Source organism: Simochromis diagramma, unplaced genomic scaffold (assembly GCF_900408965.1).
Source record: "Simochromis diagramma unplaced genomic scaffold, fSimDia1.1 OVJJ01000208.1, whole genome shotgun sequence".
In the NCBI taxonomy this organism is placed as follows: Eukaryota; Metazoa; Chordata; class Actinopteri; order Cichliformes; family Cichlidae; genus Simochromis; species Simochromis diagramma.
This window is the reverse complement of record NW_024386789.1, coordinates 561,257-589,114: the sequence shown is the minus strand read 5'-3', so window position 1 is coordinate 589,114 and position 27,858 is coordinate 561,257. Positions and strand designations below refer to the sequence as shown.

Here is a 27,858-nt window from a genome sequence, read left to right as displayed (position 1 = left end):
TATGATTATCATCATCATCAACCCGATTACTTTAGAATGCCTCAATCCAAACAAGCCCAGCCTTGATCTCAGCTTATACTACACAGCGAGTGCTGTTGATGAATTTTGAATTCAACCTGAGGCTGGCCATATTAATGTAACAAAATTTAGAAGCACCTAATATATATTTTCCAGACTTTCAGCAATATATAGAACGCAATGCGAAAGTCTTAAGCAATCCCTAACGTCTTCATATTTTGCTCCCAATGAGCCAGACTTTTCTGTTTTGTTTTTTTAAAGTGGTCTTGAGCAACCGTTTGAGACTTTCAGCATTCAAAGTTGTGCTTTGGACAACTACAATACTACCATAGGCTGTTTTTTCAAACAGCCTATGGTAGCTGGGATAGGCTGTAGGCTAAGTGGAATAACTTGAAGAGAATGGATCGAGAGAGGCACCAGCAGTTTGTTGCAAAAACCAAAAACCTATTAGCCAAAAACTTGGTATATGTTGGCATGGTGTGCAGTGTGTCCATACAAAACTTTGAGGAAACTGGAAAAAGGCCAAAAGTAGCAGACATAAAAAAAAAAAAAAAAGACTATCTACAGCAGGGGTTTCAAACTCCAGTCCTCGAAGGCCGGTGTCCTGAAACTTTTCCACGTGTCCCTGCTGCAACACACCTGAATAAAATTAGCAAGTCATTAGCAAGACTCCATAGCACCTGACTGCATGCTGAGGTGGCAATTCAGCCATTTGATTCATGTTACAGCTGCTCATGAGTGAATGAACATGGTGCCTGATCTACAGCATGAACAGTATCCAAACGAAACAAATCCAAGAATCCAAAAGAGCAAAAATCCAACAAAGATCTGACATGGGACCTAGCCCTTCAGTTCATCCATTTACTTCACTGAAGCCTCATCAGAAATAGTCTAATGATGTTTGTCAAGAAGCCATTCCTAAGGAAGGGTATGAGGTATGTCAAATTATACAAGAACTAGACTGAAAGTCTCTTACAACAGGTCTCGTGGAGTGATGAATCCAAGTTTGGTTCAAATCACCATCAACATGTACAGAGTTGGTAGGGAGAGACTTAAAGCAGTGAGCATCATGGTTTGGGAATGCATTTCAGCCAGAGGTGTTTGTTTCTTGTCAAAACTGATGAATTATGAGTGCAGAAAAGCACCATCAGATTTCAATCCACCATGCAATACCATCTGGAAAGTGTCAGACTTCCAACAGCTTCATTTTTGAGCATGAGGATGATCTCAAACACACTGCCAAATATGGACTTTTAAGCTTGTTAGAATTGTACAAACTGTTTTCCTTATATACCATTTTCCCATGGATGTTCGCAGATGTTCCTTGCATAAAGATAAAGAAATGTGTGTGTCTCAAGACTTTTGCATAGTACCATTGCTTAAAAGCTGAGGGGAAGGGAGCTAAGGCTTGTTTCAGACAGAGAGCAGTGAGGGGCTGCCACTGTTTGATAAATAAGCATCATTTCGAACTGTGACTCATGCAAACAGTTCACAAATAAAAATATGGAAATGAGCATAAAAGTCCTCCTTAAGTTTGGTGGAAAAAGCCTAATTTTATCTTAGCGGGCTGTGACAGTCTGTCAGCATTTTTACTTCTTGAGAGGATAAAGACTAAAGCTGCATTTTAAAGTGTAACTTGACCCCCAGCTCTGAGCCAAACACCACCCATTGCACAGTTTTGAAAAATCCTCAAAAGTTTGCAAGAGCAGGGAGAGGAGCTGTGGATGTGTGAGGCCGGGGGTACTCAGGGGCCACAGAAAAATGGAGAGTGACATAAAACAGCACATACTTTCTAATGATTTTTCCTCTCCTGAATCTCCCCCATACTAAATCTAAAGGGGATATTTAGTGTGGTGAAGGACCACGGTGTGGAATTAAATTGTGCCATTAGATCCAGCCCCTGTAATGCCCAAAGTCAGAGCTCACTCACTCTGGCTCTCTCTTCCTCTCAGGTATCAATAGTGATCTAACATCTCTAAATAAATAAAACCACAAAGTAGAAGGTTAGTAAAATGTGGAAGCCCCCTATTGATGATGATTTTATATTTGCATATGCAAAATGAAAGTACTTTCACTAAATTCCACTTAAGACCAGTGTATGGAGAAGGTGTGCCAGCCAATCCGGATTAGAGTGCATTGCTAGGTTACCATGTTTAAATAAGTTTGACAGAAATGTCAATATTGACACCGGCACTGAAATGTTTCAGTTGTTGGTACTTCTACCCGCTACCTCGTTTCCCAAGGGGTCACCACAGTGAATAGATCTGCATGACTTGGCACAGATTTGTTTTACACAGGATGCCCTTCCTGACAAAACCCTCCCATTTATCCTGCACCACCCTCTCAGACTGTGTTTGCAATTCCTCCTGGTGTCAGACTGGGGATCTTCTGCATGCAAGGTGAATGTGTTAACCAGTACACCGTGGAGCCACCCACTGAAATGCTTCAGGTACACTTTTATAGCTGTGAACTAACCTCCTAAAACCAAAAACTTTCACATCTTTGAACTCATTGTTTAACAGAAAAGTTTTTAATTTTGTACCAGCTTTAAATATGCTTTGATGTGAATTTTGCTTCCTGAAAATATAAACTTTGGATGGAATATTCTTGGCAAAGGAAAAAGGCAAGTTCAATATGCAAACATATGTCCCTTAAAATGCTGGTCCTGCCCCTGAGTACTGAATAACTAACAGATACAAAAGATTTAACTGACCTCATTAAAATAAATAAATAAACCTTTTTATTAGATTCAGGACACTTTATAGTGAAAATGTTTTTACTCTGTGAAGCCAGGTATGTGTCTATTTGAATGGCATATTTTAAAAGAAAAGAAACTGGCAGTGCTCTCACACCCAGAGATAAGCAGCAGCCTTCTTGCAAAGTCAAACACCAATCGCGCTGATTTCGGCCACTGCGTGGACTCCACATAACAAAACTTATGACCATTTCAGATGAAAGTGAATGGGCTGCAAATAATAAAATACTGAAGATCTCAATTTTTGTCCCCCAGTTTCCTCATACTAGCCTGCTTCCAGCAGGGGGTGCTAAATAAAGTAAAACAAACAGGAGGGGCACCAGCTCATAAACACATAGCTGTGGGCGCTGTGATCATGTTTTCAATATTTGAATATCTTAACGGCAGGACTGTACTTTGCCACTTAAGAGTAAACCATCTAATTCTAATTCACCCCTCAGTTTCTTCCGAGGCACAGAAAACACTTTCGACTGAAAGAAGTCTGCCTAAACCTTCCAGGACAGGGCTTGATTTAGCTATAAATGAATGACTAATTAGAGACTGCAGTCGAAGTCGAGCATGGGTTTTATTTGTAAGTTGTGCATGAATGAATACTCAGCTCTGTAGCTCTTCTGCACCAGAGTTAGAAACAAATGCAAATCGAAATAGCCGCAACCCCGGTGTTTATGGATTGCCCCGATTTGATTCTTTGCAAGAACAAGATTGCCACGCTCCCTACTTTTAATTTTGTAAACACGAGCCAGCTAGCTAGCCACTCTGTCTTCCTGTGGTTGACAGTGTCAGCTTGTTGGTTAAAAGAAAGCTACGCAAACCTAAGTGACAGCTTTCCCTCTGTCAGAATATTAACCTGTCGCCACCAACAACCTGTGTCATCGGTGCTGCCAAGTTAGCTCACAGAAGTTGGCTAGCCGGCAGAGCTAAAGAAGCTAAAGGCAGTCAGTTACCTTCAGTGAGTTCGCTGAATGTCCGGTGTTTTGCCTTGAGAAAGATATTCTCACTCTCAGCCATAACACCCGCTTGGTTAAACCGTCTCCAGAGCAAACCGGCAGGTCCGAGTGGGATGGTTATGTAGCTGTTATGCTTCTCCTCAGCTGTTCCTGCGGCTAGCTAAACCCGAGACTCTCGGCGATCGACTAAACAGCCTTTTTGTGAGTGTGTATGTGATCGTCACTGCAGCGGCCCCCAGTGTGACTGCCAGTTAAGGCAAGTACAAGCGAAAAAAAAGTCAGTTTAACAGGTTTTCCCGCAAACTTTTAAACCAGATACAACCTTCATGCTTACTGTTTAACTAGTTTCAACGACAAGAAAGAGAATTATGCTATCGTTTTAGCCACAACTCATCGTTTATAAATCAGAAAACAAAAGGGGGAAAAAATCGATCAAGTCATCAAACATTCGCATCTTCTTCCGATAAACCTTTACAAACCAAACATCTGCATCGTCCACACCATACGTGTTTTAGCTGTGTGTGAGAATGGGAAAATAAGAAACCACACGAAAGAAGAACCTTGGACAGAGGATAGAGTCTTTCAGAACCACGGAGAGAGCCACGTCCACCCGTCCTCCTCACCGCGCTGATTGTCTGCATACTTTAACACTAGCTGAATAAGGGCAAATCAAAGGTTTTTTTCTTGCTTGCCAGACAGTTTGAATACATCGAAGGTCCTTTAGAAATCGGTTTTTTAACCAGAGAATGAATCATCAGAGGTGACAGAGGGGCTTGCATGTGGAAATATATTCGATTTTTATGATTTTTCATTGCACCTAACCTATAATGAAGGCAGTTTTCACTTGAAACAGCATCTGTTTGAGATGAAAAAGAATTGCATTTGAAGAATTTACATAATCTAGTAGGAAACAAGTAATGGATGGATATTTTTTATTTTCATGTCTGGGTATCGGCTTTATCCATCTCCTGTGTCAGTAATTGGTAAAGTTAATAATTCGTTCATCCATTAATTAGTCATATTCATTCATTCATTCATTCATTCAAATATATTGGAGTATCTAACTCATTATTCAGCCACCTTCCCCAATCAAACTTAAACCCCCAAACCTTCATCTAACAGCAGTATCTTCTGCACATAGACATAAACAAAAAACTTCCCAAAATGATCCCACAGCCCCACACACATGATCCACGAATCCAAGCAAAGCAAACACTACATTTGCATCCACTGATGCCATGTTCTCCTCCTGCCCTGCCCTGCCAGGTCCGGTCGGGTCCATACACATCTAAATGAGAACATATGTTTAAAATAATATATAAAGGCTAGATAGATAGATAGATAGATAGATAGATAGATAGATAGATAGATAGATAGATAGATAGATAGATAGATAGATAGATAGATAGATAGATAGAAGAAAATTACTTTGTGTTGCGCTTTGAGCGCCACAAAGAAAAGACTGGGAAACTCACTCTACAAGAGTCCGGGTGGATTAATATCCCTACAAGCCAAAACATTCATAACTTTATTTTTGTTTTGTGTTGTTTTTTTGTTTGTTTGTTTGGTTGGTTGTTTTTTTTGTTTTTTTTGGAGGGGGGATCTCTATTTTTTGGTAAATTATTGAATTTTCCCTTTTCCCGAAACAAATTCTCGGATTTCTCTTGTTTCGCCTGGTTTATTGATACAAATTGTGAGGATTGTGCTCCGAGGCAGACAGATACGTACATTTTTCTTTTTAAAAAAATTTCATTTTATATTTTTCTGTTCCGAGCGAGCACCTTTGGCAAAAACCACAAGAGTGAGACATTTGCCTGTGGTGGAATATCACTCGTTACGGGGTTGTGTCTCTTGGTTATGGTCTTGATGGGCCAGATTGCTGTCTCCTATAGATGTCCCCTGGGATCTATAGGTGTTGTGTGGTTTTTTGTTTTTGTTGTTTCAAAATGTATCACCTGTTCTTAGAAGCTCTGCCAGCCGCTGCCTATTGTAACACATTAAGCTACTTGTGATTTCAGGATTTCTCCAACAATGGCAACCTACGACTGGAAGTATTAAAAAAATGGGGCTCCCACGACTTTCCTCGCAGAGCGTAATAGTGATGTGCATAGACGCTTTTATCATAATATTTCACAATAAAGGCTCTCTCTCTCTCTCTCTCTCCCTCGGAGTCAGCCCTTGCAATCTCACTCCCTCCCCCTGTTTTCCTCCTCCTCTCCGTTTGTGTGTGTGTGTGTGCACCAGGCTCTCCCACCCTCGGCTCTTCTATTCGCTCACTGCGCTCTCATCCTCGGTGCGGCTTGTGTCTCTGCCTACTCCCGTGCGTAAGTGCGCACAGACAGAGGAGTGAAGTGATGCACTCCCGAAAACGCAAAATCTGAGCCTGATAAAAAAGACAAAAACCTTTTGGGAAAGGCGTCTAAATGCGCACTCGCTGGAGAGGAGTTCAGTTAAGTCAAGTTTAATCCACATAGGGTTTTTTGTTTTGTTTGTTCTTTTTATTCCGCGCGTTTGTTTGTGGATAAAGATACGCGAGCAAAGATGTTCATCAGCGCGGATATTTCTGGACTTTTCGGCATATCATGACCGTGCGCCCTGTCCCCTCTCTTCAGGTCTTTTCGTTTCCGCGCGAAGTTGAACGGAGGAGAGAGCACAATGAGAGGGAAACACTTTCTCCCCTGCTTCTTGTTGCTCAAACTTATGGCTCTCGTGTGCAAGGCTGGCGGGATTCCAGGAGCGCTCGGGGGATTCGTAATGATCGCCACCTCGAACGGCTCCACGCCGGAGGAGAGCGTGTCCGAGCAGACCCCGCACACGGAGGAAAGGTGTCGGGGTTACTACGACGTGATGGGCCAGTATGACCCGCCGTTCATCTGCAAAACGGGCGTGTATTTGTACTGCTGCGGTACCTGTGGCTTCCGCTTCTGCTGCTCCATCAAGGAGTCGCGGCTCGACCAGGAAACCTGTACAAATTATGACACCCCGATGTGGATGAAGAGCGGGCAGACACCCTACAAGAAAACGAACAAGCCTCACGACAGCACCAAAGACAAGACGAACTTAATAGTTTACGTCATTTGTGGAGTAGTGGCGATTATGGCTCTTGTGGGGATTTTCACCAAGCTGGGGCTGGAAAAGGCGCACCGACCCCAGAGAGAGAATATGTATAGGTGGGTCTCTTTCTTTCTTGGTTTCTCTCTCTCTCTCTCTTCTATCTGTGTGTGTCTATCTCCCGCTTCCTCCCTCCCTCCCTCTCTGTCCGATTCTCTCGGTGCGCTTGTTTACAAAGAGACTTGCAGTAGTAGCCTACGCGCGCAATGATCTGGAGCGCGCAACGTGTGGACGTGTGCTTGTCGTCTTATCAGAGCACCCCACCACCACCACCACCACCACACACACACACAACACACATAAATTTATGAAATGAAATTAAAGAAAAAACTCAAACCCTTGACCTCTTCATTAGGGTGGGGGTCTCCTTGTCTCCCTTTAGTGGAAAGACTTACTGCAAAGTTTACCACCTTTGTCTTATGACAAACCCCTTTCTTCCCGATAAGAGTGCTCTTCTACAGGTTTGGGTCACTGAGTATCAAAATGATGTGTCTTAGGTTGTGATCTAGTCATAGAAAAGTCTAACTAAGTGTCGAGAAGCCAGACCAATGTTGTCCACAAATTAGAGGTTAGCTCATTTTGGTCTAGAGCAAAGACTTGGAGAGCGAAGAGCAAGCCAAGGCCAACATGCAAAAAGAACATCGAAGCTATTTTGGCTTCACGTGGTGGCCTTGGCATCACACTCAGTCTAAATTTTCCTTTAATTTGTCAGCTCTCCGTGCCATAAAACATCATAGATGAACTTGTGCATGTTACACTTCACACACGTGGTTTCCGGGCAACAAGAGCAATGTATCGCATCTTCTGTTATTAAGAGTCTTTATGAACAGGAACTGATACCGCATATTCCTTCCACTCCAGTCTATCCATCTGTTGTGGCACAGCGTAACATTATGAGCTGCTCTCCTCTCATGTGAGGGGCGGAGGGGTGGCTTTCAGTAGAGTAAGGTGGCATTGCACTCCATTGTGTATCACTCTTGACTGGAGATCATTTGCTTGTTTTTACACCTTCATAGTGTTGCAATTCAGTAGGTGTGAGTGAATGTGCAATAATTACAGTAAAAATAAATAAATAAAAGGGAACAACTGAAAGGAAATCTTTTCCACTCATCGTGGAAACTAATTTTTCTGGTCAGCTGCACCTCATAATGTGTGGTGCACCTCATAATGTGAGGTGCAGCTGAAACGACAGTGTGCACCGGTACAGTCGAACTGAATAATTAAATTAGCCATGTCATGCACAGTTCCTCATGTCTGCACGCCTCATCCATCTCTCTGTCTGACAGGGTCGTCGCCAATGTGCTGCAGGGCGGGTGTCCAGGTGAGCAGTATCGCGGGGAAGAGGCCCTAGGGATGCATTCGCAGCACTATGTCGCCAGGGCCACAAACATCCGTGAGTTTTTTTTCTTTTTTTCTTCTGGCAGTTCTGGACAGCTCATTATTGGTTGTTGTGAACTGTGTGTATAAGTTAAAGCAGCATATGGAGGCGTGGGTGGAGTGCGTATGCGTGTCAGCAAATGCATTTTTAAAAAAAAAAAAAAAAGCTGCTTATTTAAAGCGAGATTGGGTGGATGCCGGTTGGTGTCAGAGAGCCTCTGCGAAGTCATTCGGAGTGATGGAAGGATGTGAGAGTTTGGGATCAAGTGGGTCGTCGCAGCCTTGAAAGCAGCCTCGTATCTGGCCGATGGTGCAGAGTCAGAAAATCCATTTAAAAAAAAAAAAGAAAAAAGAAAAAGACATGACCATAAACGTTGAGAGAAAACGCACATCCCTGCAGGGCTTGTTCTGTGTTTTTTTTTGTTTTTGTTTCAAATGACAGCACTGGCTTTTGTTTTATCTCACACTGGCCAGATATCCATCCATTTCATAACAGCCTAGAAAGAGAATACCTCCCTGTCTTTTCAGCCGTTATTCACCGTTTTATTTTGGTTCATGCCCACATGATATAATGAGAGAAAGAGGCAAGTGGGAGTGTGTGTGTAAGAGGAAGTGGTGGTGGTGGTTGTCTGTTTACATATGTGTGTGTGTGTGTGTGTGTAGGGAGGGTATAATACAAAGCGTATGAATGCCATCTATTTCTTCTGTGTCCCGTGGGCTGCTACAGTATCAAGCTTATTTGCTTTTAGAACATCGAAGACCAAAGAGATGAATGTGCACAAAACCCGCACATTCGTACATAAATGCATGCAGGGCAGAGAGTACAGTAGATGACATATAACACATACAGGGACAGCACACAGCATTTGGGCTCACTTAAAAATTGCGTCACCTTTTTATGCCAAAACAAAGTAACAAATCTAGTCTGGTATTCAGCACAGAGACACAGAGTGACACAGAGTTCCCTCTGCCTCATTCTTATTATCTAATTATACGCGAATGGCACCTTGTAGCATTATAACTGACTGGAAGCTGAAATCCTCACACATCCAGAAGCCTTGCCTTTTTGTGCATTTGCGTGCATCTCCATACTTTTGTGAGTCCAGAAAGACAATTTATTCCATCAAATTTGACATTTACACTTGATTTCTAAAGTTTTTACAAAAGTAAAAAAAGAGCCTTCTCTAGCAGCCTAAACCTGTTGCAGCAGGACTAAGAGAGGGTGCAGAGTCAATCGAGTCAGCCGTAACTAGAAGCTTTATCAAAAAAGACAGTAGTTTCAAGTCCAATCTTAAAAGTGGAGAGGGTGTCTATTTCCCGAACCCAAACTGGGAGCTGGTTCCACAACTCCCAGTTTGGGTTCTGGAAGCTGGTCCCACATAAGAGAGGCCTGCCTCCCGTTCTACTTTCTAATACTCTAAGTAAACCAGCACACTGAGAGAGAGGAGATCTATTGGGGTGATGCGGTACTATGAGTTGTTTAAGATAAAAGGGTGCTTGATTATTATTGAACACAGAGACAGCAGTATCCATACATTCCTAATTCACTCCTTTCTCTTTACATCTTTAAACGCGTGACACGTCACAGTTACAAATGACTGCTAATGAATCAGGACGTCCGCATCAAAGGCAGCGGTCAGGGGGTGCGAATGCCTGCATCTGTTTGGGAGAATGAGATAAATGCGCAATCCTGCAACGACAGGGTGACATAACCCCACTCAGCGTGAAGCGCTACACCCACAGATGCCATCAACATCGTGATGAGAACACATCTCATAGAAAAATGTGTGGAGAAAGAATTAAAAAAAAAAAAAAGGTTGCATTGATTTCTTTATTTAAAAAGAAAAGGGTCGTTTTTCGGGGGAGGGAGGTGGGAGTCCTAAAAGGGCTTCCATGAAAAGAGATGAATAACACTTTCAGTAGGTGTCAGGGTCCACTGGAGTCCTTTTTTTCTCCCTGTCCACACTGTGGGAGAGAAGAGATAGCTGGGTGGCCTATCACCTAAGTGGCCAGGAGGACACGGCTGTGAAATAGCGATTATTATTTGCAATGTGGAACCCGCTCCCCTTAACCTTCTAATCCTCTGGCTTGTGGGTAATCATGTGGAATGTTATTAACCTCCACGATCTGCCAGGACCCCCCCCCCCTACACACGACAACCACCTGATTAGTTTACGGACCCCTCCCTCAAACTTCCATAAGCATTGCAGTCGATTTATTAGGGTTGCAGGAATGGAGGTGAATTAGGTATGGATTTACTCAACGTGTTATTCCTATTTAAATGATTAACAGAAGATAAATAGACTGAAAAAGGGCAAGGCGATTTATCATTACAAGTGTCACTGTGAATGTGAAGGACAGATGGGGGGAAGAAGGAGAAGAAGAAGAGGAAGACTGAAGAGAGTGGTAATTGCAATGTAAAGATAAGTACTCAGGTTAAAGGGACTGTCATGCACTCTGTGCACATGAAGCGAGTCTGCTCAAATATAGCGAAAGATTGTGCTGGAAAATCTATTTTAGTGCAAAAGCACTTATTGATTATAGCTTATGGCCAGATTGCCCTATTAATGGCATGATTGAACCTGGTCTGGCAGGTCTCCTTTGTTTATTTAACAGAAGAGAAATTCCTTTTTCCTGTGTGACAGCCAGAATGCCAGTTGTCTGTGAAGGAATCATTGATGACTGCCACTGCTGTATCATTTATAAGGTTCAGTCTATTTGAGGAATATCCCACACAAGTGTGAAACACCCAGAATCAATCAGCAACACACAAGTCCGGGGTTTCTGTTTATTATGTCCACCCCCAATCCTGCATATTAAAAATGGAGATTGAGGTTGCTTCTTGAACCAGAACCCACCAACCTATAAATTCCCCAGATGGCCAGGTTTGTTGACTTTTTTTTCATCCCCCCGCAAAAAAACAAAAAAAAAATGGAGACTTTGTTTGAATCCTTAAAAGGCTCCTCTTTTAGCATCAAAGAGACAAAGAGGGGAGGGATGAGGAAAAAAGAGGGGAAAGTAAGGACAAGAAAGAGGAGAAAACCATAAAAAGGGACCTATTCATATTTATGTTGTGTTTCCTCCTACTGAAAATGAAATCCTGCTGTCTACATGAACAGATTTCCTTACCTGGACGATTGAGCGTGCGACGAGTCAAATGATCTCAGTGGCAACATCCAGACGTACAAAGGCAAAGATCACTGATGAATGACAGAGCTTTCTGCTGGCCATGTTGTCTACATTTGACATAGTTGCGACCTTTGCTGTTCCACTTAATGAAGACATTAGTTGTGAAGTTTTACCGTAAAACAGCAGCGATCCTTGTGACTTCTTTCTCTTGTCATTTGGGATAACACACTCAAGAGCTTTAGGTGGGCATCACTGTTGGTATTATTAAGATAAAGCACACACTCACACACAAACACAACATACATATCTCTCAGTATTCACAATGCAGCTCCCCATTTGCTGGCTTAATTACCTTCCCAGTAGTTATAATCTTTTCCTAAACACTCTGAGATGGGAAGGATGAAATTTTAATAGGTAATTGCTTCTGAGATTGCACAGGCACGAGAAAAGACCCCCATCTGCAAAATGCTCCGGCTCCGCGTTGTGACTGTGAGTGTGTGTACGAGTTTGTGTGTGAGTGAATGAAGGTGCGCAGGCGTACAGTGTGTATGCAGGCAGCACATAAATGTGTTTTTCAAGCGCTGCACAAGTCTGTCAAGAGGAGTCGTACGTATCCTTCGTTAAAAGTAGGTGACTGTGTGACCTTGTCTTCGCAGCTGTCATCCGAGCCTTCAGCATGTCACATCTGATTGCAGAGTGCCAGATCCGAAAGCAGAGCCTCAGCTAGTGAACCTACGTGCGGGCCGTAGAAACAAGCAAAGAGAGGCTGTGAAAGAGAAAATGACAGAGCTGTAGGTAGTTATCTGTGAGGCGTCACTCCAGCTTGGGCTCTGTTTGAAGCTCAGCTTCTGTCCTTGTGTTCAAACAGGCGGGAAAAGCGCAGTCGAGGTTCCATCCCCGAGTTTGTCTTTTAGGCTCATAGCCGGCTGGAGTGACAGAAAAGCTTCCACTACATCTGCAGTTAGTTCTCTTTGATCCAAACCACTGAGTAAAAAATTGTCCCATTTTTAACTTGACTTTGCTCTGTCATACTCGCAGAAGCAAGTTTAGAGGATATTTTTATATGTACAATTAAATAAGAAGTTACCTGTGTTTTTTTTTTTTGGCAATATGCTTTTTAACTTATTTCAGTTTTAAGATGGACTTGTTTTCCTGTTTCCAAAAAAGGAGTCAGGGGCTGAACTTTGTCACTGATTCTATTTTTATGGTAGGAACTGAGCCGTGGAGGGTGTCAGATTTGGTGAATCCTTCATGGATGAAGTGGTCTAGTCAGCTTCATCGAGTGAGGACTTCTAACTCGCACTGAGGTAGTTTTTGACCAAGTGTGTTGCTTGGAATAAGAATTAGCACCTCCAAGTCTGAGGCCATGGTTCTCAGTCAGAAAAGGGTGGAGTGGCCACTCTAAGAACAAGGTCCTTCCCCAAGTGAAGGAGTTTAAGTATAAGGATGCTGTACCTGTCTGTTGAGGTGAAGAGCGGTCGACCTACGTTCTGGCCGTCAGGGGCACCTCCTGGGTGAGCTGTTCTGAGCATGTCCCACCCGGAGGAAGCCTTGGGACAGAACCAGAACACGCTGGAGAGAGATTATATCTCTCAGCTGGCTGGGGAGAGGGAGGTTTGGGTGTCTCTGCTTAGACTACTGCCTTTCACATCCAGACCTGTGTGAGCAGCAGAAAAAGGATGGCTGGATAACACTTTCTGTGAACATTAAACTAACTTTTTATGAATTTATAACTTAATTAAACTCATAAAAAAATCTCAAAAGCAACAAAAACCAAACACACAAACAAACCAAACAACTTTTAAAAAAGGAGCAAGCTACATTTTTACAAAATATGCTATTGCTAATTAGCTAGGTATCGCTAGGTAGCTATGTGCGTGCTCTATCCTTCTGCAGTCAACCACAAAGTATAGTGCACAAATAAGCTATTTCATTTTTGTGTTGCTAAAATTAAGCATATTTTATATATACCGGTATATATAAGTATTGTTTAACAAGCTTTGGTTGTAGTGGATTCTTTACTCTCTGGGCCAAGCTGCTAACTGTCTCCTAGCTTTAGTTTTATATTTAGTACATAGATCTGAGATTCCCGATATCATCCTGTCTCTTTAGCGTAAGCAGCTGTCACTGTGCTGACAGTTGTTTCTACCCAGGAAATTAAAGCTTGGCAACATCTGTTTACATCGGAGTCACCTACCTGTGAGGACAAACATGCCCTGTGTGATTTTTTGCATTTAGCTATTTTTGTCCTCTTTAGCGCTATAAATTTCAACACGTTTGAAGAAATCAAATTAGCTAGTCAAACCCTAATGCTGTGTCACATGGTAATCAGCAGAGCTGGATCTTCAGGCCCATTTGGATTCATCACTCATGTGTGCCGTTTGCCACTTGGGTTTATGGATGACTCATAGAGTAATGATAAGGCACAAATGTCTGCAATCTTTGGCACAGCTCCTCTTTTGCTGGCTGTCACATAAGACAAGTCTCTTCATGATACCTTGCATTAAGTGTGATTTAGGTGGTTTGAAAACCTCGTTTGCAGCCTTGCTATGGGGTTTAATAAGGTTACAGAGACCAACAAACCAGAAGCAGAGAGAGCTCAGATTCTCAGAAAGTGCACAAGTGTCTCCTCCTCTTCCTCTCCAGGGCCTCATTCCTGCACCCTCTCTCTGCCTAATTATCTTAATGTGAGGCCCCTCAGCAGCCCTGGGACACCATTAGACTTCTGCTTATTAGGACTTTGGGGTGGTGGGGTGTCTCAAAGGCGGCAAGCATCGACCAAACAGTAGACACTGACTCAGAGGGAGGCCAGACAAAAAGGTGTCAACACTGACTGAGGAGGGAGACTGGGGCTGGAAGGAGAATAAAGGCAGAAAGGGTTTTAGAAACTGAGAAGATATGCAATGCAGAGAAGAAAGTGTATTTTTAACTTCTTTTATGAAATCCTAAAGAAGTAGCCGGTTAACCCTAAGCTGTATCACACTTCTCTTTACCGAGCACAAGCTTCTTTTGGGGACGGTAATTGGAGCGAGCGCTCGTTCTGCAGAGAGAAGAAAGCAAAAGCAACGTTTTGATAGGCAGTGAGAGTGTTTTAATTCATGCCACCCATCCCTGTTCATTGTGGTGTGATATAATAAAAAGCAAATTTAAAAATGGAGCGAGGGATGGAGAATATCTTAACGTCTAATCAGCCTAACACCCACCAGCCCTCCAAAACCCATCCCTCTTTGCGAATATTAATCAGTTCATTTACTCTCAGGAAGTCACATCTTGCATTTGACAGGTAATTATGTCTGCGCCTGTGTGTTTGCGGGTGCGCGCATGTTCATGTCTGCGCTCACTCGCGTGTTCGTCACACGTCCTGTATTTGCATGTGGCGCTGTATGTCATAACCTGTGGTCAGCTTCGGCCCAGCAGCGAGTGCGATGAGGGATATTGCATCCATCCGTCTATTTCTCTCTCATTTACACGAGACTGTCTGTGATGACACAGCACTCGCGGGCGGCCGTGGGATATTCAGACAGGCTTCCAGGCTGCCTGTTTGAACAGGTGGTTTTCGCTGGTTTCTAATTAACTGCTACACTGACTCTTCCCAATCAACTCTTCGAATGAATCAGTCAAACCTTTTGCAAATATTAGGATTATTTTCAGTTGGATTGATTTGAGTTAATTATTCATCAGGATAGGATAGGTGTAAACAGTTTCCAAACTGCTTTTTTTTTTTACTTTGAAGGGATGCTTTAATCAGTGCGTGTATCTCGACTGCAAGCAGTGAGAAGATCGCTCTGTTCTTTGTAAAAATAACAAGCTTAAGGTCTGTCAGATTTACTGTGAAGCAAGCTGTACCACATGGTGGAATTACAAGTCTGTTTAGCTCCCCCCCCTCCAACATGTTAACTGTGTTACGCTGAGTAAAATCCTCTGTAATCTGCTGCCATTTTCATCGTTTTTCTTAGTCTACAGTTTCTACCACTGTTGCTACTGTTGTAGTAAAAACAATAGAGCTCTAATCTTCTTTATTGCAAAAAGAACAAAAAAATGAAAGAAAATATATTTTATAAAAGAAAAAAGCTAACCTAACCTAAACCCCACAAGCAATAATCCAAATAAATAAGAGAGAACTGTGTTTTCAAATCAGCATCCTTACACAAATTTAAATTCAGATCTCCTTGTTCAAAGTCTCAGGATTGATTGATGCCTGTTTTGTCTCTACGCTGTCTCGTTAGACGTGCCACCATTGAAACATACGTCATTTCGCTCATACGAGGTGTGATCAGCAGAGGTGGCAAAAGTATAGACATTCTTTACTAAAGTATAAGTACTGTAGCTTTACTTAAGTAAGGCTACGTCTACACTAGCCCGGATAAATTTGAAAACAGCGTTTTTGTCTAAAAACGCTCCGTGTCCACACTATCGTTTTCAGTCATTTCCGAACAGTTGTTCATCCACACTGAAACGACTGAAAACGCTTAAGTTCCTGTATTGCGCATGCCTGAAACGTAAGACGATTCAACCTGCGTCATTTCTGTCTGCCGATTATTTACTTTCCGGCTCTTTGAAACGGGGCAAAATGTCGAGAAAAAGCAGCGAGTTTTTTAAATGGACTGACAATGAGGTGGAGTTGTTGCTGCGAGTAACAGAAAAGTACAAAGTTGCAAAAGCGAGTGAGAATTACAGAATTTAAAGAAAAGCTATGTGGACATGGGTGTAACTTTGTGCTGAACATTGGGGGGGGGGGGGGGGGGGGGTGTCAAGATCTCTGTCTAAATAATGATTAAACATGCAACTATTTTGCTTGTAATACCTGAAACAAGTAAAGAAAATCAACAGCCTGTTTATGCAATATAATTAATAATTTTATTGAGGGGGTTATATTGGCTGGGTCTGATTATTGGGGGGTCATAGCCCCCCTAACCCCCCTGGAAATGATGCCCCTGTATGTGGAGCGTGTACAAGCTGATATTAATCTTTAATAGGGCTGTCAAAAAAATGCGTCATCGTTTCCAAAAGCCTGCGGTTACGCTGTCCACACTGCGACGCAAAAACGCCGTTTTCAAATGTATCCGCTTTGGAGAGCGTTTTCAAAAAAGCTACGTTTTCCTTGACCAAAAACGTGGTCTCAGTGTGGACGTAAGGCCAAAACTGAGAGAAAAAGATGTGTTTTCAAACAAAAACCTATTAGTGTGGACATGGCCTAAAACAGAAAACACGAGTTTTCTTCTGCACCTCTGGACCACTTTGAGCACTTTTCTTTGCAACTCCTTTGACTACGATGACCTGGATGACTGAGAACCTTCACAGACACTTTGAGCACTGTTGATAGTTTTAGATCTACCTAAACTCTCACCAACATTGCAGACTCCTGTTCTGACCACAGACATAAAACATAGATGTAGCTTCAGGGCTGGAAAAATGAAAACAATGCAGAAGTTAAGAAGAACCTGCATTCCATCTGAAATCCACCACCATAGATGTGCAGTCCTGTTGAGGTCCTTGGGAATATGGGTTTCAGTTTGTAAACACTGAGTTTATTGGCTCATTCGCTTATTTTGGGTTGTATTTTATAAATCTTGGCCAAACTGTGATTCAGGAATGGATTTTACATTTATCGACAGATTTGTAGAACCTTCTGATCGCTAACTTATACAGAGTTATTCAGTTTTTAGGCAAAAGGACACGTTAGACTTGAAGTAATTAAAAGAACACTGAATTTAAAATCTTGATTATGGCTTGGTTATGATTATAATTAGTGCAGTTAGAGTACTCTTAAAAGGAAGTTTAGTGTGGTTCATCTGAAAAAATACAAATAAAAAAAAAAGGTTGGTACCACTGAAGTATGTCAGAGAATATTTACAGTATTGTAGGAACTGGCCATTCACTTCTTTCTGTGTACGTACCATGAAAGTCTTGGCTTTGAAAGAGAACAGTCTGTTTCCATGAACCGGCCAAAGCAACAGATCACTTTCCATGTCCCCAAAGTACCGGAGGCTCTTTTTTCTTTCTTATATACACACATGCATATGGAAACCAAAAGGCGCCCACACACGTAGAGCCTCCACACACACACACAATAATTCTGTTCCAGGCCTCAGTTTCACATGCCTGAGTTTTCACATGGCCCAGGGGCAGGCAGCACATTTGCTTGGCTCGCTGACTGATGCCACCAGCGTCACAGGCAGGGAAGGCTCTTGCTGATAGCACATTTGTGGCCCCCACCATCCAAAAACACCATTCAAACTCAGGGTTGCGGTCTCAGGGAAGCTAGCTCTACCTCTGTCTCTCTCTTTCGCCCGCAGGCATCAGTATGGTCTGGCTCGCTCACCAACCTAGCCCAAGGAGGTTAGGCCACATTGGCAAACTTCACGCTGTAAACCCTCCCATCCTCATACACACATATGGACACACAAGAAACAGTAACACACACAAACTCATGGACAAGCTTACAGCCCCCACCACCCCCCACCCATCCTGCTGGGCACTGGCCCATGGATAGGGGACATGTGGCTGGGCAAAATGCGTCACGATGCTGGGCTCTCAGTCCGACAGATCCTGTGCCTGTCTGCCTGCTTGCAAATTACCAGCCTGGAACGCCTCACAAAAACAGAGAAGGAGTTTTGTTTTCTACCCTTCTGATCGCCGCAATCGCCCTGCTCTCAGCCTCGCTCGGCTTCTGGCCACTGTTGCCTTTTCTTTTGGCATTACTTGTCTCTTATGGCAGTAGCTGGTTGTAGAAACAAGTTTCTTTTCTACTCCTGGTGTTGCTTCTGTGTGTATTTTCTACAAAAAATTCTACCAGAGAGCGGCAGAGGTTTGTCGATGTCTGAACCACTTTACGGTATATCCATCAGCGTTGGCAACCCCTGATAAATATGTTCCGATTGTTACACCACATCAGTGTTTTTTTGCCTTGTGAAATATTGGAGTCCACAGCTGAACAACAGCTCTCCTTCCTTGAAGGACTTAAACCTGGAGATCAAACTGTTTTTAGAAGCTTTTTCTTTTAGAAAAAGGTCAGATGTTGTCTTTATTTATTTTGCCCAGACTGGCGCTGTTGGAGAAACACAGTCAGAATCACCTCAGTGTCACAGAAAAGAGTCAAGGAGAGCACACTGATTGAATGCATTATACTACTACTGAGGCTTTCAATCAACTAAAAGTTTATCCTCGAAGAGGAAAAAGCATTAACTGTTATGCTGGATTGCAGCACTTCGGCATTAAAAGAATATTTTAGAGTGCTATAAAATTGGATCCCAAGAAAATGCTTGCAATATGATGTACCTATCCTGTGTTGGTCTGCATGCATCTTAAAAAAACACTCTTATTTCAACCACAGTATAGTTAAATGCAGCTAAATAACTCATTATTGTTTAGGTGTGGAAGGGGAATTGACTTAAAAACAGTATGATGATGAGGAGCTGGGATGAGGTGGGTTGCATAGCAGCTTGCAGATGTAGCAGCACAGAGCGTTCTCACTCCCGAGGCGTAACATGTCGACGTTTTGTCACGTCCCGCGGCGTTCCTGAGGAACGCGAAAGGAGACCTTCGGCGTTCTTATGGTACGCGGCGGGTTATGGCTGGAATCCAGTGCAGTGACGCTCCCGCGGTAATAGACGTTCCAGCCCTGTATTCCAGCCCTAAACCTAACCTTATCCCTAGCCCTGACCATAACCTTATTCCTGACCTTAACCAGGACTTTAATGATGTTAAATAGCGTGTTTCTAAGCGATTTGAAGAAAAAGAGTGAACATGTGTAGATTCAGTCCAGACGGTTCTCATGTTTCCTCGTTTTGCCGAGGTCGTCATTTAGGAACGTGGTGGGTAGCCGAAAACGTAATATGGTGACGATTTGTCACCTAGCGTAAAATGTTACGCTTTGGGAGTGAGAACGGGTTGAGCAGCAACGATGGACTGGATGAACAGCTGTAATGATGTAGCCTTGTATGAGATTAGTGACTTGAATGTGTAGAGATGTCAGCTGATGTGGTCTGGCTTGACTGGATGAACTAGCTCAGGGGTAGTCAACTCCAGGCCTCGAGTGCAGGTTTTAGTTACCACCCTGGGTCAACACACCTGAATCAAATGATTAGTTCATTGTCAGGCCTCTGGAGAACTTCAAGACATGCTGAGGAGGTGATTTAGCCATTTGAATCAGCTGTGTTGGATCAAGGACACATCTAAAACCTGCAGGACACCGGCCCTCGAGGCCTGGAGTTGCCCACCCCTGAACTACCTGAACACATGCTATGATCATCATGTGCAATATCAGTTTCAAAGCTGATAGTTTGGATTCCTTCTTTCCAACAACAGTCTTTGGTCGTTTGGTAGATCTGTGTATCTAACACTTGCATTTGGATTGTTTTCCTTCATTTTCATTGACCGCTGTGATTTGTCTCATACATATTTGCAAATGGACCATTTCAGCATCTTCTCGTCAGATTCAGATCACAGGCATGACACTGTGTCTGCACACAAAGCAACTTAATGAGCTTTATAATCCCAACATGCCTTATCTTATTGGAAAATCAGTGAGCACACTGATTTAAGTGGCAGCCCAGTAATGTCTAATATACTCCAGCCTTCCTGTGATAAAGTATTCAGTTTATATTTAGTTCTGTCATGAGTAGAAATGAACTGCATGCAAATGTAATACTTTCCTTGAGTGTCTGCCTGACAACCTAATCGTAGAAGTTTGCATGTCTTTCCACATAGGATAATTATCTCCAATTTCACAAGAAAGGTACTTTTTTTACTATACAGAAATGGAAATTGCACAAAGTTCTGCAGCGAGTGGAGGGATGTGACAGAAGCATAAAGGAGAGGAATCTAGAGGGAGACGCACCTTAGATGTCACTGTCAACCTCACCAACAGGCAGCGATTGAATCAGTCCTCCCAAGGAATCTTGGGAAATGGAAGCAGAGGGGATCTGAAAGTGCTTTCTTTCCTCGTTTTCTGATATGCAGAGCCTGATAGAGAGTAGCTGCACAAGTGTGAAAGATTGAGCAGAAAGAGACAAATAAAATAACAGAACAAAAACGAGAGGAGAAGAATGCAAGAGCAGAAGCAAAGATGAGAAAAGAATGAATGTGGGAAAAAAGACTGTAGTTGACAGCTGACGTGTGAGGAAATCTATATCTGAGACCATCGATCTTTTTAAGCCTTGCCTGGTATGAAAGTGGAAAGACACAGAGCAGATAGGATTCAGACAAAGCTCCCTACTGCACTTCACCTCCAAGAACACAATGGTAACATTTCTCTGTTGTGGCAATGTGGCTTCGGCGTTTTGACATTCATTTACTCCTGAATTGGTCGAAGTCCCCATTTGCTTTCGCGTTGGCCATTTGGTTTCATGTCAAGTGTGAACAAACAGTATTGATGTCACTGCAAAGGGTTTATCAGACTTTTATAGCTTGCAGGTAGATGTTGAGGGCTCCCTCACTGGTGGTCAGTGAGAAAACTGTGATAATAACAATCATATTGGTAACACATAGGGGTTAATTTTGTGTCAGAAGTAATAGCTGAAGTGTCGGGTGGAGGGGGGGCATCCATTGGTTACTTAGCAACCTTTTGAAATAGGCATACTATCCATCCATCCCGCAATCCATCCATCCTCTTCTGCGTACCCTTTCAGGGTCGTGGGGGAGCTGGAGCCTATCCCAGCAAACTGGCAAACTAGAAAATACAGTGTTTTCCTGCATATGAACTCTTTAAAACTATACAAAATGAACTTTGTTCAGGGGCTTTCGAAGTTATAATCACCAAGTGCTAAAGTAGCCATCACATAAAAATGCAAACATTATTTCTAATGTGATTAATTTGGTGCTTTTTTACTGTTACATTCTGACATCTGTTATAATTGTCACAGTCAGGAAGGTTTAGTAAATTAGGATGGCTAAAAGTAAAAAACAAAGTTTCTTATTCTGTGCTGCTGCTATCATAATATAACATGACCTTCTGATGAAGGAAATTTACACTATTGCAGACTACATACAATGTTACCAGGGTACACCTTTTGCCTGGGGGGATGACTTTGAGAGCTTTGAGTGAATTATTTGAGATCATCAAATTTTGAAAAGGTCTCCTTGAAAAGAAGAGTGAAGTTAGCAACCCAAGGAAATCTTGTTTACTTGGAAAAATAACTATACCACTTCATAAATACTTTCGAAATAAGGAGAAATAATCTACTTTGAGAGGTGTGGAAAGAAAAAGGGTAAACAGAGCAGGACTATCCTTTATTGAATAAATACAAGTTGTAATTGTGAGTTGTCACAGTTTGCATTTTGCAAAAGGACAATATCTTTCTTTGCATGCATACATATCAAGTAGGGCCGCCACAAATGATTATTTTGATAGTCGACTAGTCACCGATTATTTTTGCTCTTATATAACTATCATTAGCTTACAGCTTTAAGTGTTTAAGGTATGTGCTTACTAAAAACAAAGACAAGATGATAATTTATAAAATTTTAATGAAATTTGCAGATTGTTTTGGTGGAGTTTAATAAACGCAGCCATCTGCTCCTTGTTATCTAAAATATAACAGGACACCGGAGTATATTCTCCAGCATCTCACACTTCTGATAATCAGTTGTCTACTTGACGTCTCCGAAAACGTCAGAGCGCTTTTGAAAATATGTGGTGTCTTCATAAACTGAGCAGATATTTGAGGTTTACACAGCTACATTCTCACCTGAAAATATGTTAAACGTTTATTTTGTGACCCAGAAAGAATAATAAGAGTAACATTAAAACTAACTAGCTGCCGCCATTGTTGGAAACTGAGCAGGGCCGCGCTATGAATTCTGGGATAGGTTGGGCCACGAAGCGACCCACCCTTCAAATCTGGGGAAAAGAAGGGCGCATTTATCGGCTGGATTTGTCAGAGTCTTCGAATTTGGACAGTCTTTGTGGTGTTGCTGTAATGTGATTGGCCTACAAATGCGGGCACAGGAGGATGCAGTTCCTAAATTTGGACACAGCTACGATACCGGACACTGCTTCTTCTTCTTCAGGGTTTAACAGCAGCTGGCATCCTTGTACATGCAGTGCTGCCATCTTCTGTTTCAGTCCGTTATTACACTCTTAAATCCTACTACTTATTCTTGCGTCTTTCGGGATCTTACAGAGCTTCAAATGATGTGTCAACCAGAGATGGGCAGTAACGGGTTACTTGTAACAGTAACGCGTTACTGTAATCTGATTACTTTTTTCAAGTAACGAGTAAAGTAAGGGATTACTATTGCAAAAACGGTAATTAGATTACCGTTACTTTCCCGTAGTAACGCTGCGTTACTGTGTTACTAAAACCGTGATTTTTTTTGTGAGAATGTCTCATGACAGTGATGTAAGCGAGTGCGCCATTAGTGACAACAGCTGTGTGCAGATCAACAATGGATCACATATCGATTGTGGGAGAGAGTATGAGCGTGCAGCGTTTAAAGCGTGGAAGTACTGACCTTACTTTGAGTTTGATTCCATAAAAAGTGACAAAAACATTAGCGTCCATCGTGCGTGGGAAGAAAACTTCTTTTTACAGCGAAAAAACCCCTAAACTTCCAAGCAAGCACCGAGTGCGCAACGACATAATGAGAAACTCACTATGGAGTGCCAGGACTGCCATAATGCATTAATTAAATACACCATTAAATAATTAATTAAATGTGGCAATAATTAATTAAAATTGGAATTAATTAATTAAATAAATAGTTATGACACATGTAATTAATTAATTATTGACACATTTAATTAATTATTTATGTTTTTCACATTTTAATTAATTATTGACACATTTAATTAATTAATTATTGACACATTTAATTAATTATTTATGTTTTTCACATTTTAATTAATTATTGACACATTTAATTAATTATTGACACATTTAATTAATTATTTAATGATATATTTATTTATTTCATTTTGGCAGTCATGGCGCCTGGCTCTCATCATGAAATAATTTTATCTGTCAGCCTCACCCATCAAACTCAGGGGGCGGGGTTAACGCTGATCGAGTCAAAACCATTGCTTTGGCCTGGTGGCCATTGTTTCTAGCACACAACAACCGGCATGTGGAAGCTAACAGAACTGAACTTTGAAAAACCCTGTTTGTGTGTCACCAAATACCGTTTTAATATTTTTTTAGCCGAGAATGTAGTGGTTTAATCTTCATGTGTCTGGTCGGTTTGTCAAGATACAGCCTCTTTGCAAAAGTGCTTCGATGATTTCGGAGATGTCTGCCCAGTCTGACGGCAAAGCGTGGGATAGACCCGCTCGCCTCGCAAGCAATCCCACCGACAAAGCGCAGGCCCCGGTACACAGCTGTAGTAACCCCTGCTGACTTCTTTTACTGAGGTTATATTTATCGGTGTTTTATTTCCTGATGTTCTTATGTGTCCTACGTGTTTCAGTCGCCAATTCTGAATTATAACTAACATTAAAAACATGTTTAAGGAGGAGAGAGAGCAAATAAATCTGTTTAACATCTGATCTTTGGGTTTTTGTTCAGTAATCAGCGTGACCTGTGTATAGACGCATAAAAGAGATAACGTTGGTGTTTCTGTCATGTAGTAACTGCTGGCTTTAACTGTACAAAGGTTGTTCGACACTATGAAACACATACAGACTTCATGATGTTCGGCTAATATTTTTATAGTGAATATTAATCATGAGGGTAAACGGCCCTGTACACCACGGAGCGAGGTCAGCATATCCACGATATCCTCAGCTCCATGAGTTAACACAAAGTTTCCCAGCTGACTATCTAACTGCCAACTATTCCAGAGACGTGAAAATATACAGCATAAAGAAAAGTGTAAGAGACTCAGCAGCAGATTAGAATAACAGTTATACATTTAATAAATCACCAAATGAATCCAAGAAACGAGCCAACCTGTTCCGACAATTTGAGTTTGTATTCCCTCAGCCGCAGACTCGCTGCTGTTTAAATGTTTGAAAAGGAAGATTAGATATAAAAAACGTCAAACATAGACTCAGTCTGCCTTCACATTTGATATGAGGCCAGCACGTATAGTGGCTGTGTCCTGTTTTAAGATCATACATGTAAAATTGTTGTCTGACCTCCGTCGATCCAGCCGCTTAGAGTCCGTGGTTACCATGGTTACTGCATAAGCAGCTATAATGTTAACAGCTGGCACTGAGGAAACCTCCCGGCAGCATGGGTGTTTATGTTTTTCATTGCAAAAGAACTGTCTGAATGGTTAACTGAAGTTAACTTGGATAAATTATAGTTAAGGAGTTTCACAGATAACGCCTACGTGAGCTGTGCGACTTTTCACCTGAAATCAGCAGGCTATTACTGAAATACACGTGCTATATCATAAACTATGATATAAATAGGGAGGTCCTATTAACATGTTTAGTTTTAAAGGACACCTTCCTGCCTTTAGTCTCCTTCATGAGCAGTATTAGTTTTCTTCTAACATCCAGAAGTCTGCACCATGTGTTTCATAGTTTGTAACAAGCCTTTGACAGGTAAAGATAACATGACCGAAAAAGCAAAAAAAAAAAAAAAAAAAAAAAAAAAAAAAGAGAGAGAGAGTGTTGACATAAGAAGAGAAAATGCTCTCAATTATGGAGACAGGCAAATGGTTCATTTATGTTTGATGTGTGTTTATTCCTCCCTAAATATCTTCGGTGAAGTTTGCCATGCACGTCAGATTTTCCTGCGCATTTTTATACCTCTGCCAACAGAGAGAAAAAAAAATCACATTCTAACAGACAGCTGGTGCTTAGAATACAGTTGAATAACTATTAAAAAACAGATGATATTTAGATGATAGTTCAGTCTAACACATGTGCCAGTGAACCATTAAACGTCTGTGAAACTATGCAGTTATGAAACGTAACTTTAACCTCAGCCAAACCGATTTGCTCAGTTGTAAATAAAACAGCGAAGTAAACGTGACCCGACAGACAGAACCTGAGTGAATGAAGTCCAGCGTTTAACCACTGAGAGCTAAAACTCAGCTGAGGTTTCAAAGCTGTGTGCCGGTGATTGGACATCAGCCGCTGATGAAGCTGCTTCGCCTATAAAGTGCTCTGTAAGGAAACAAGCTCCAGCAGCTCTGCGCTCGGGGAAAACACTATATTTACTTATCTTGTGCAGAAAAATACGCTGACATTGCTTTATATCGAGCACCGGTGCCCAGTTAAACTGTGACTATCACCAGGTAACGTAGGCGTGTTTCTTGAATTAGCAGCAGGTGTTAAACAGCTGACAGATGAGGAGGAGGATGCATGCAGGTAAACTGAGGGTCTGTTGAGCTGATCGCTGGTTTCGTGAGGAAAATGTCAGCTCGTTCTTTATGTTACAGAAGCACAGAGACACAAGACCAGGCGGAAAGAGACGATCGTTCGGTGAAAATGAGAATCTGCGAATGCAACATGTGGAACACGGAGAGTGGAATATGTAAACAAACCGGTTAACGTAACCCCCTGGGTGCACTCTGCATGCTAATTGTTAGCAGAGCTAGTGAAATCTCTGAAAACATCTGAGCACTTTTGCAAACATGTTCTATGTTGACAACCTGACCAGACATACGTCGCGACATTCGCGGCTAAAACACTGTTAAAAGTGTAGCTGGTGACAGAAAAACGGGGTATTTTAAAACTACACCACCACCATTGCTGCCTGTGATTTGATCTGCATTCTGGGATACCTGGCTGCCCCAAGTCTACACAAGCAATCGATTATCTAGGATCGACCTGTTTTGACTTACTTTGCACGGCAACCAATCAAATGTTAGAGAAGCTGCATGGGCAGCGTTAACCCCGCCCCCTGAGTTTGATGGGTGAGGCTGACAGATAAAATTATTTCATGATGAGAGCCAGGCGCCATGACTGCCAAAATGAAATAAATAAATATATCATTAAATAATTAATTAAATGTGTCAATAATTAATTAAATGTGTCAATAATTAATTAAATGTGTCAATAATTAATTAAAATGTGAAATACATAAATAATTAATTAAATGTGTCAATAATTAATTAATTAAATGTGTCAATAATTAATTAAAATGTGAAATACATAAATAATTAATTAAATGTGTCAATAATTAATTAATTACATGTGTCATAACTATTTATTTAATTAATTAATTCCAATTTTAATTAATTATTGCCACATTTAATTAATTATTTAATGGTGTATTTAATTAATGCATTATGGCAGTCCTGGCACTCCATAACTCACAGACAAACTCGCAGATTCTTCAACTGACCGCGGCACACCTGCACCAGGGTAAACCTCCGCCTACCGTAGTCCTGCTTTACAGGTGAAAATAGAGCAACAGGACCGCTGAGTCTTTGACTTTATTTATTTTCTGCTGTGTTTTACTTGCATCTATTTGAAAGACTGAGTGTAAACACAAAAAATATTTTATTTTATGTGCTGGAATGTGCAGAAAATAGGTTTAAATGTTAAACTAATTTATTCAAGTCAGAGAATGTTGCATATAATTAAATTTTTGCTTGATGCATAAAGTTAAAAGATTAAAACTGATAAAACAAGTTAAAAAAAGAGACTTTTCCATTTGATTACATTTTGTATGATGGATTATGTAGAAAAAGTAGAATTGGGCTGAAAGATCTATCGCTTTATCACCTCTTCAGGTTGTAAATCGTGTTTTTAAAACTAACTAAGTAATTAATTACTTTTGAAAATAAGTAATCAGTAAGGTAACGGGATTACTTTTTGGGGGAAGTAATCAGTAATTAGTTACTGATTACTTTTTTCAAGTAACTTGACCAACACTGGTGTCAACTATTAAATTAATCGTCTACAATTTTGATAGTCGACGTAATCGTGACTAGTGGACTAATCGTGGCAGCCCTAATATCAAGTCAATCCAGCTTTGACTTTTACAGCCTCTAAAACATTAGGAGAAAACAGCAAAGACTTTCCTATTAGTGATACAGGGACAGGAAGGAGGGTCTTAAAATGTAACAATTTTGTATCAAATAAAAACTCTTAACTCTGAGGGACAGTTACAGAAACTTATATCATTTCGGAAATTTTTGGGAGGCCGTTGGTCCCATTTATGAAATTTGCTTTATTGGTAGTTTTGCATGTTGCAATCCTGATTGCTGGTTCCCCAAAAGTTGATTCTGTCCATCTGAACATAGCGCTTTCATTAAAAATCCATCTTGCAAACCTGATTCCTTAACGTTTCATCTCTCAGGCAAGTAACAAAACATTTCTCCCACTTAAAACGCTACAAACAGATGGACAGAACAAACTTCCTGCCGAATCCTTACCTTATTGAGCACGGTGGCATGGTGGTTAGCACTGTTGCCGCACAGTGAGTTCTGATGGTGAGTTCAATTCCACCATCAGGCCGGGGTCTTTCTGTGTGGAGTTTGCATGTTCGTGTTTGTGTGGGTTCTTCCCGGGTACTCCGGCTTCCTCCCACATTCCAAAGACATGCAGTTAGTGGGGATAGGTTAATTGATTAATCTAAATTGCCCATAGGTGTGAATGTGAGTGTGAATGGTTGTTTGTCT

At 41.5% G+C, this 27,858-nt stretch overlaps 2 protein-coding genes across 3 annotated transcripts in view; one reads left to right on the top strand and one right to left on the bottom strand.

Annotated features, from left to right (window-relative positions):
- Positions 1 to 4,033, bottom strand: part of cpped1 (calcineurin-like phosphoesterase domain containing 1) — a 60,656-nt gene extending 56,623 nt beyond the window's left edge. The window contains exon 1 of one of the 2 annotated variants that reach the window (XM_040023137.1): positions 3,718 to 4,033. In XM_040023137.1, the coding sequence (XP_039879071.1) occupies positions 3,718 to 3,781 (64 nt within the window). In that variant the 5' untranslated portion in view covers positions 3,782 to 4,033. The remainder of the gene's footprint in view (positions 1 to 3,717) is intronic. The other variant, XM_040023135.1, reaches the window with a different exon arrangement.
- Positions 4,034 to 5,945: 1,912 nt separating this feature from the next.
- The window catches only part of shisa9a (shisa family member 9a), a 66,321-nt gene continuing 44,408 nt past the window's right edge, over positions 5,946 to 27,858 (top strand). Inside the window, 2 exon segments of the mRNA XM_040023134.1 lie at positions 5,946 to 6,890; positions 8,118 to 8,224. Of these exon segments, the coding sequence (XP_039879068.1) occupies positions 6,421 to 6,890; positions 8,118 to 8,224 (577 nt within the window). The 5' untranslated portion in view covers positions 5,946 to 6,420.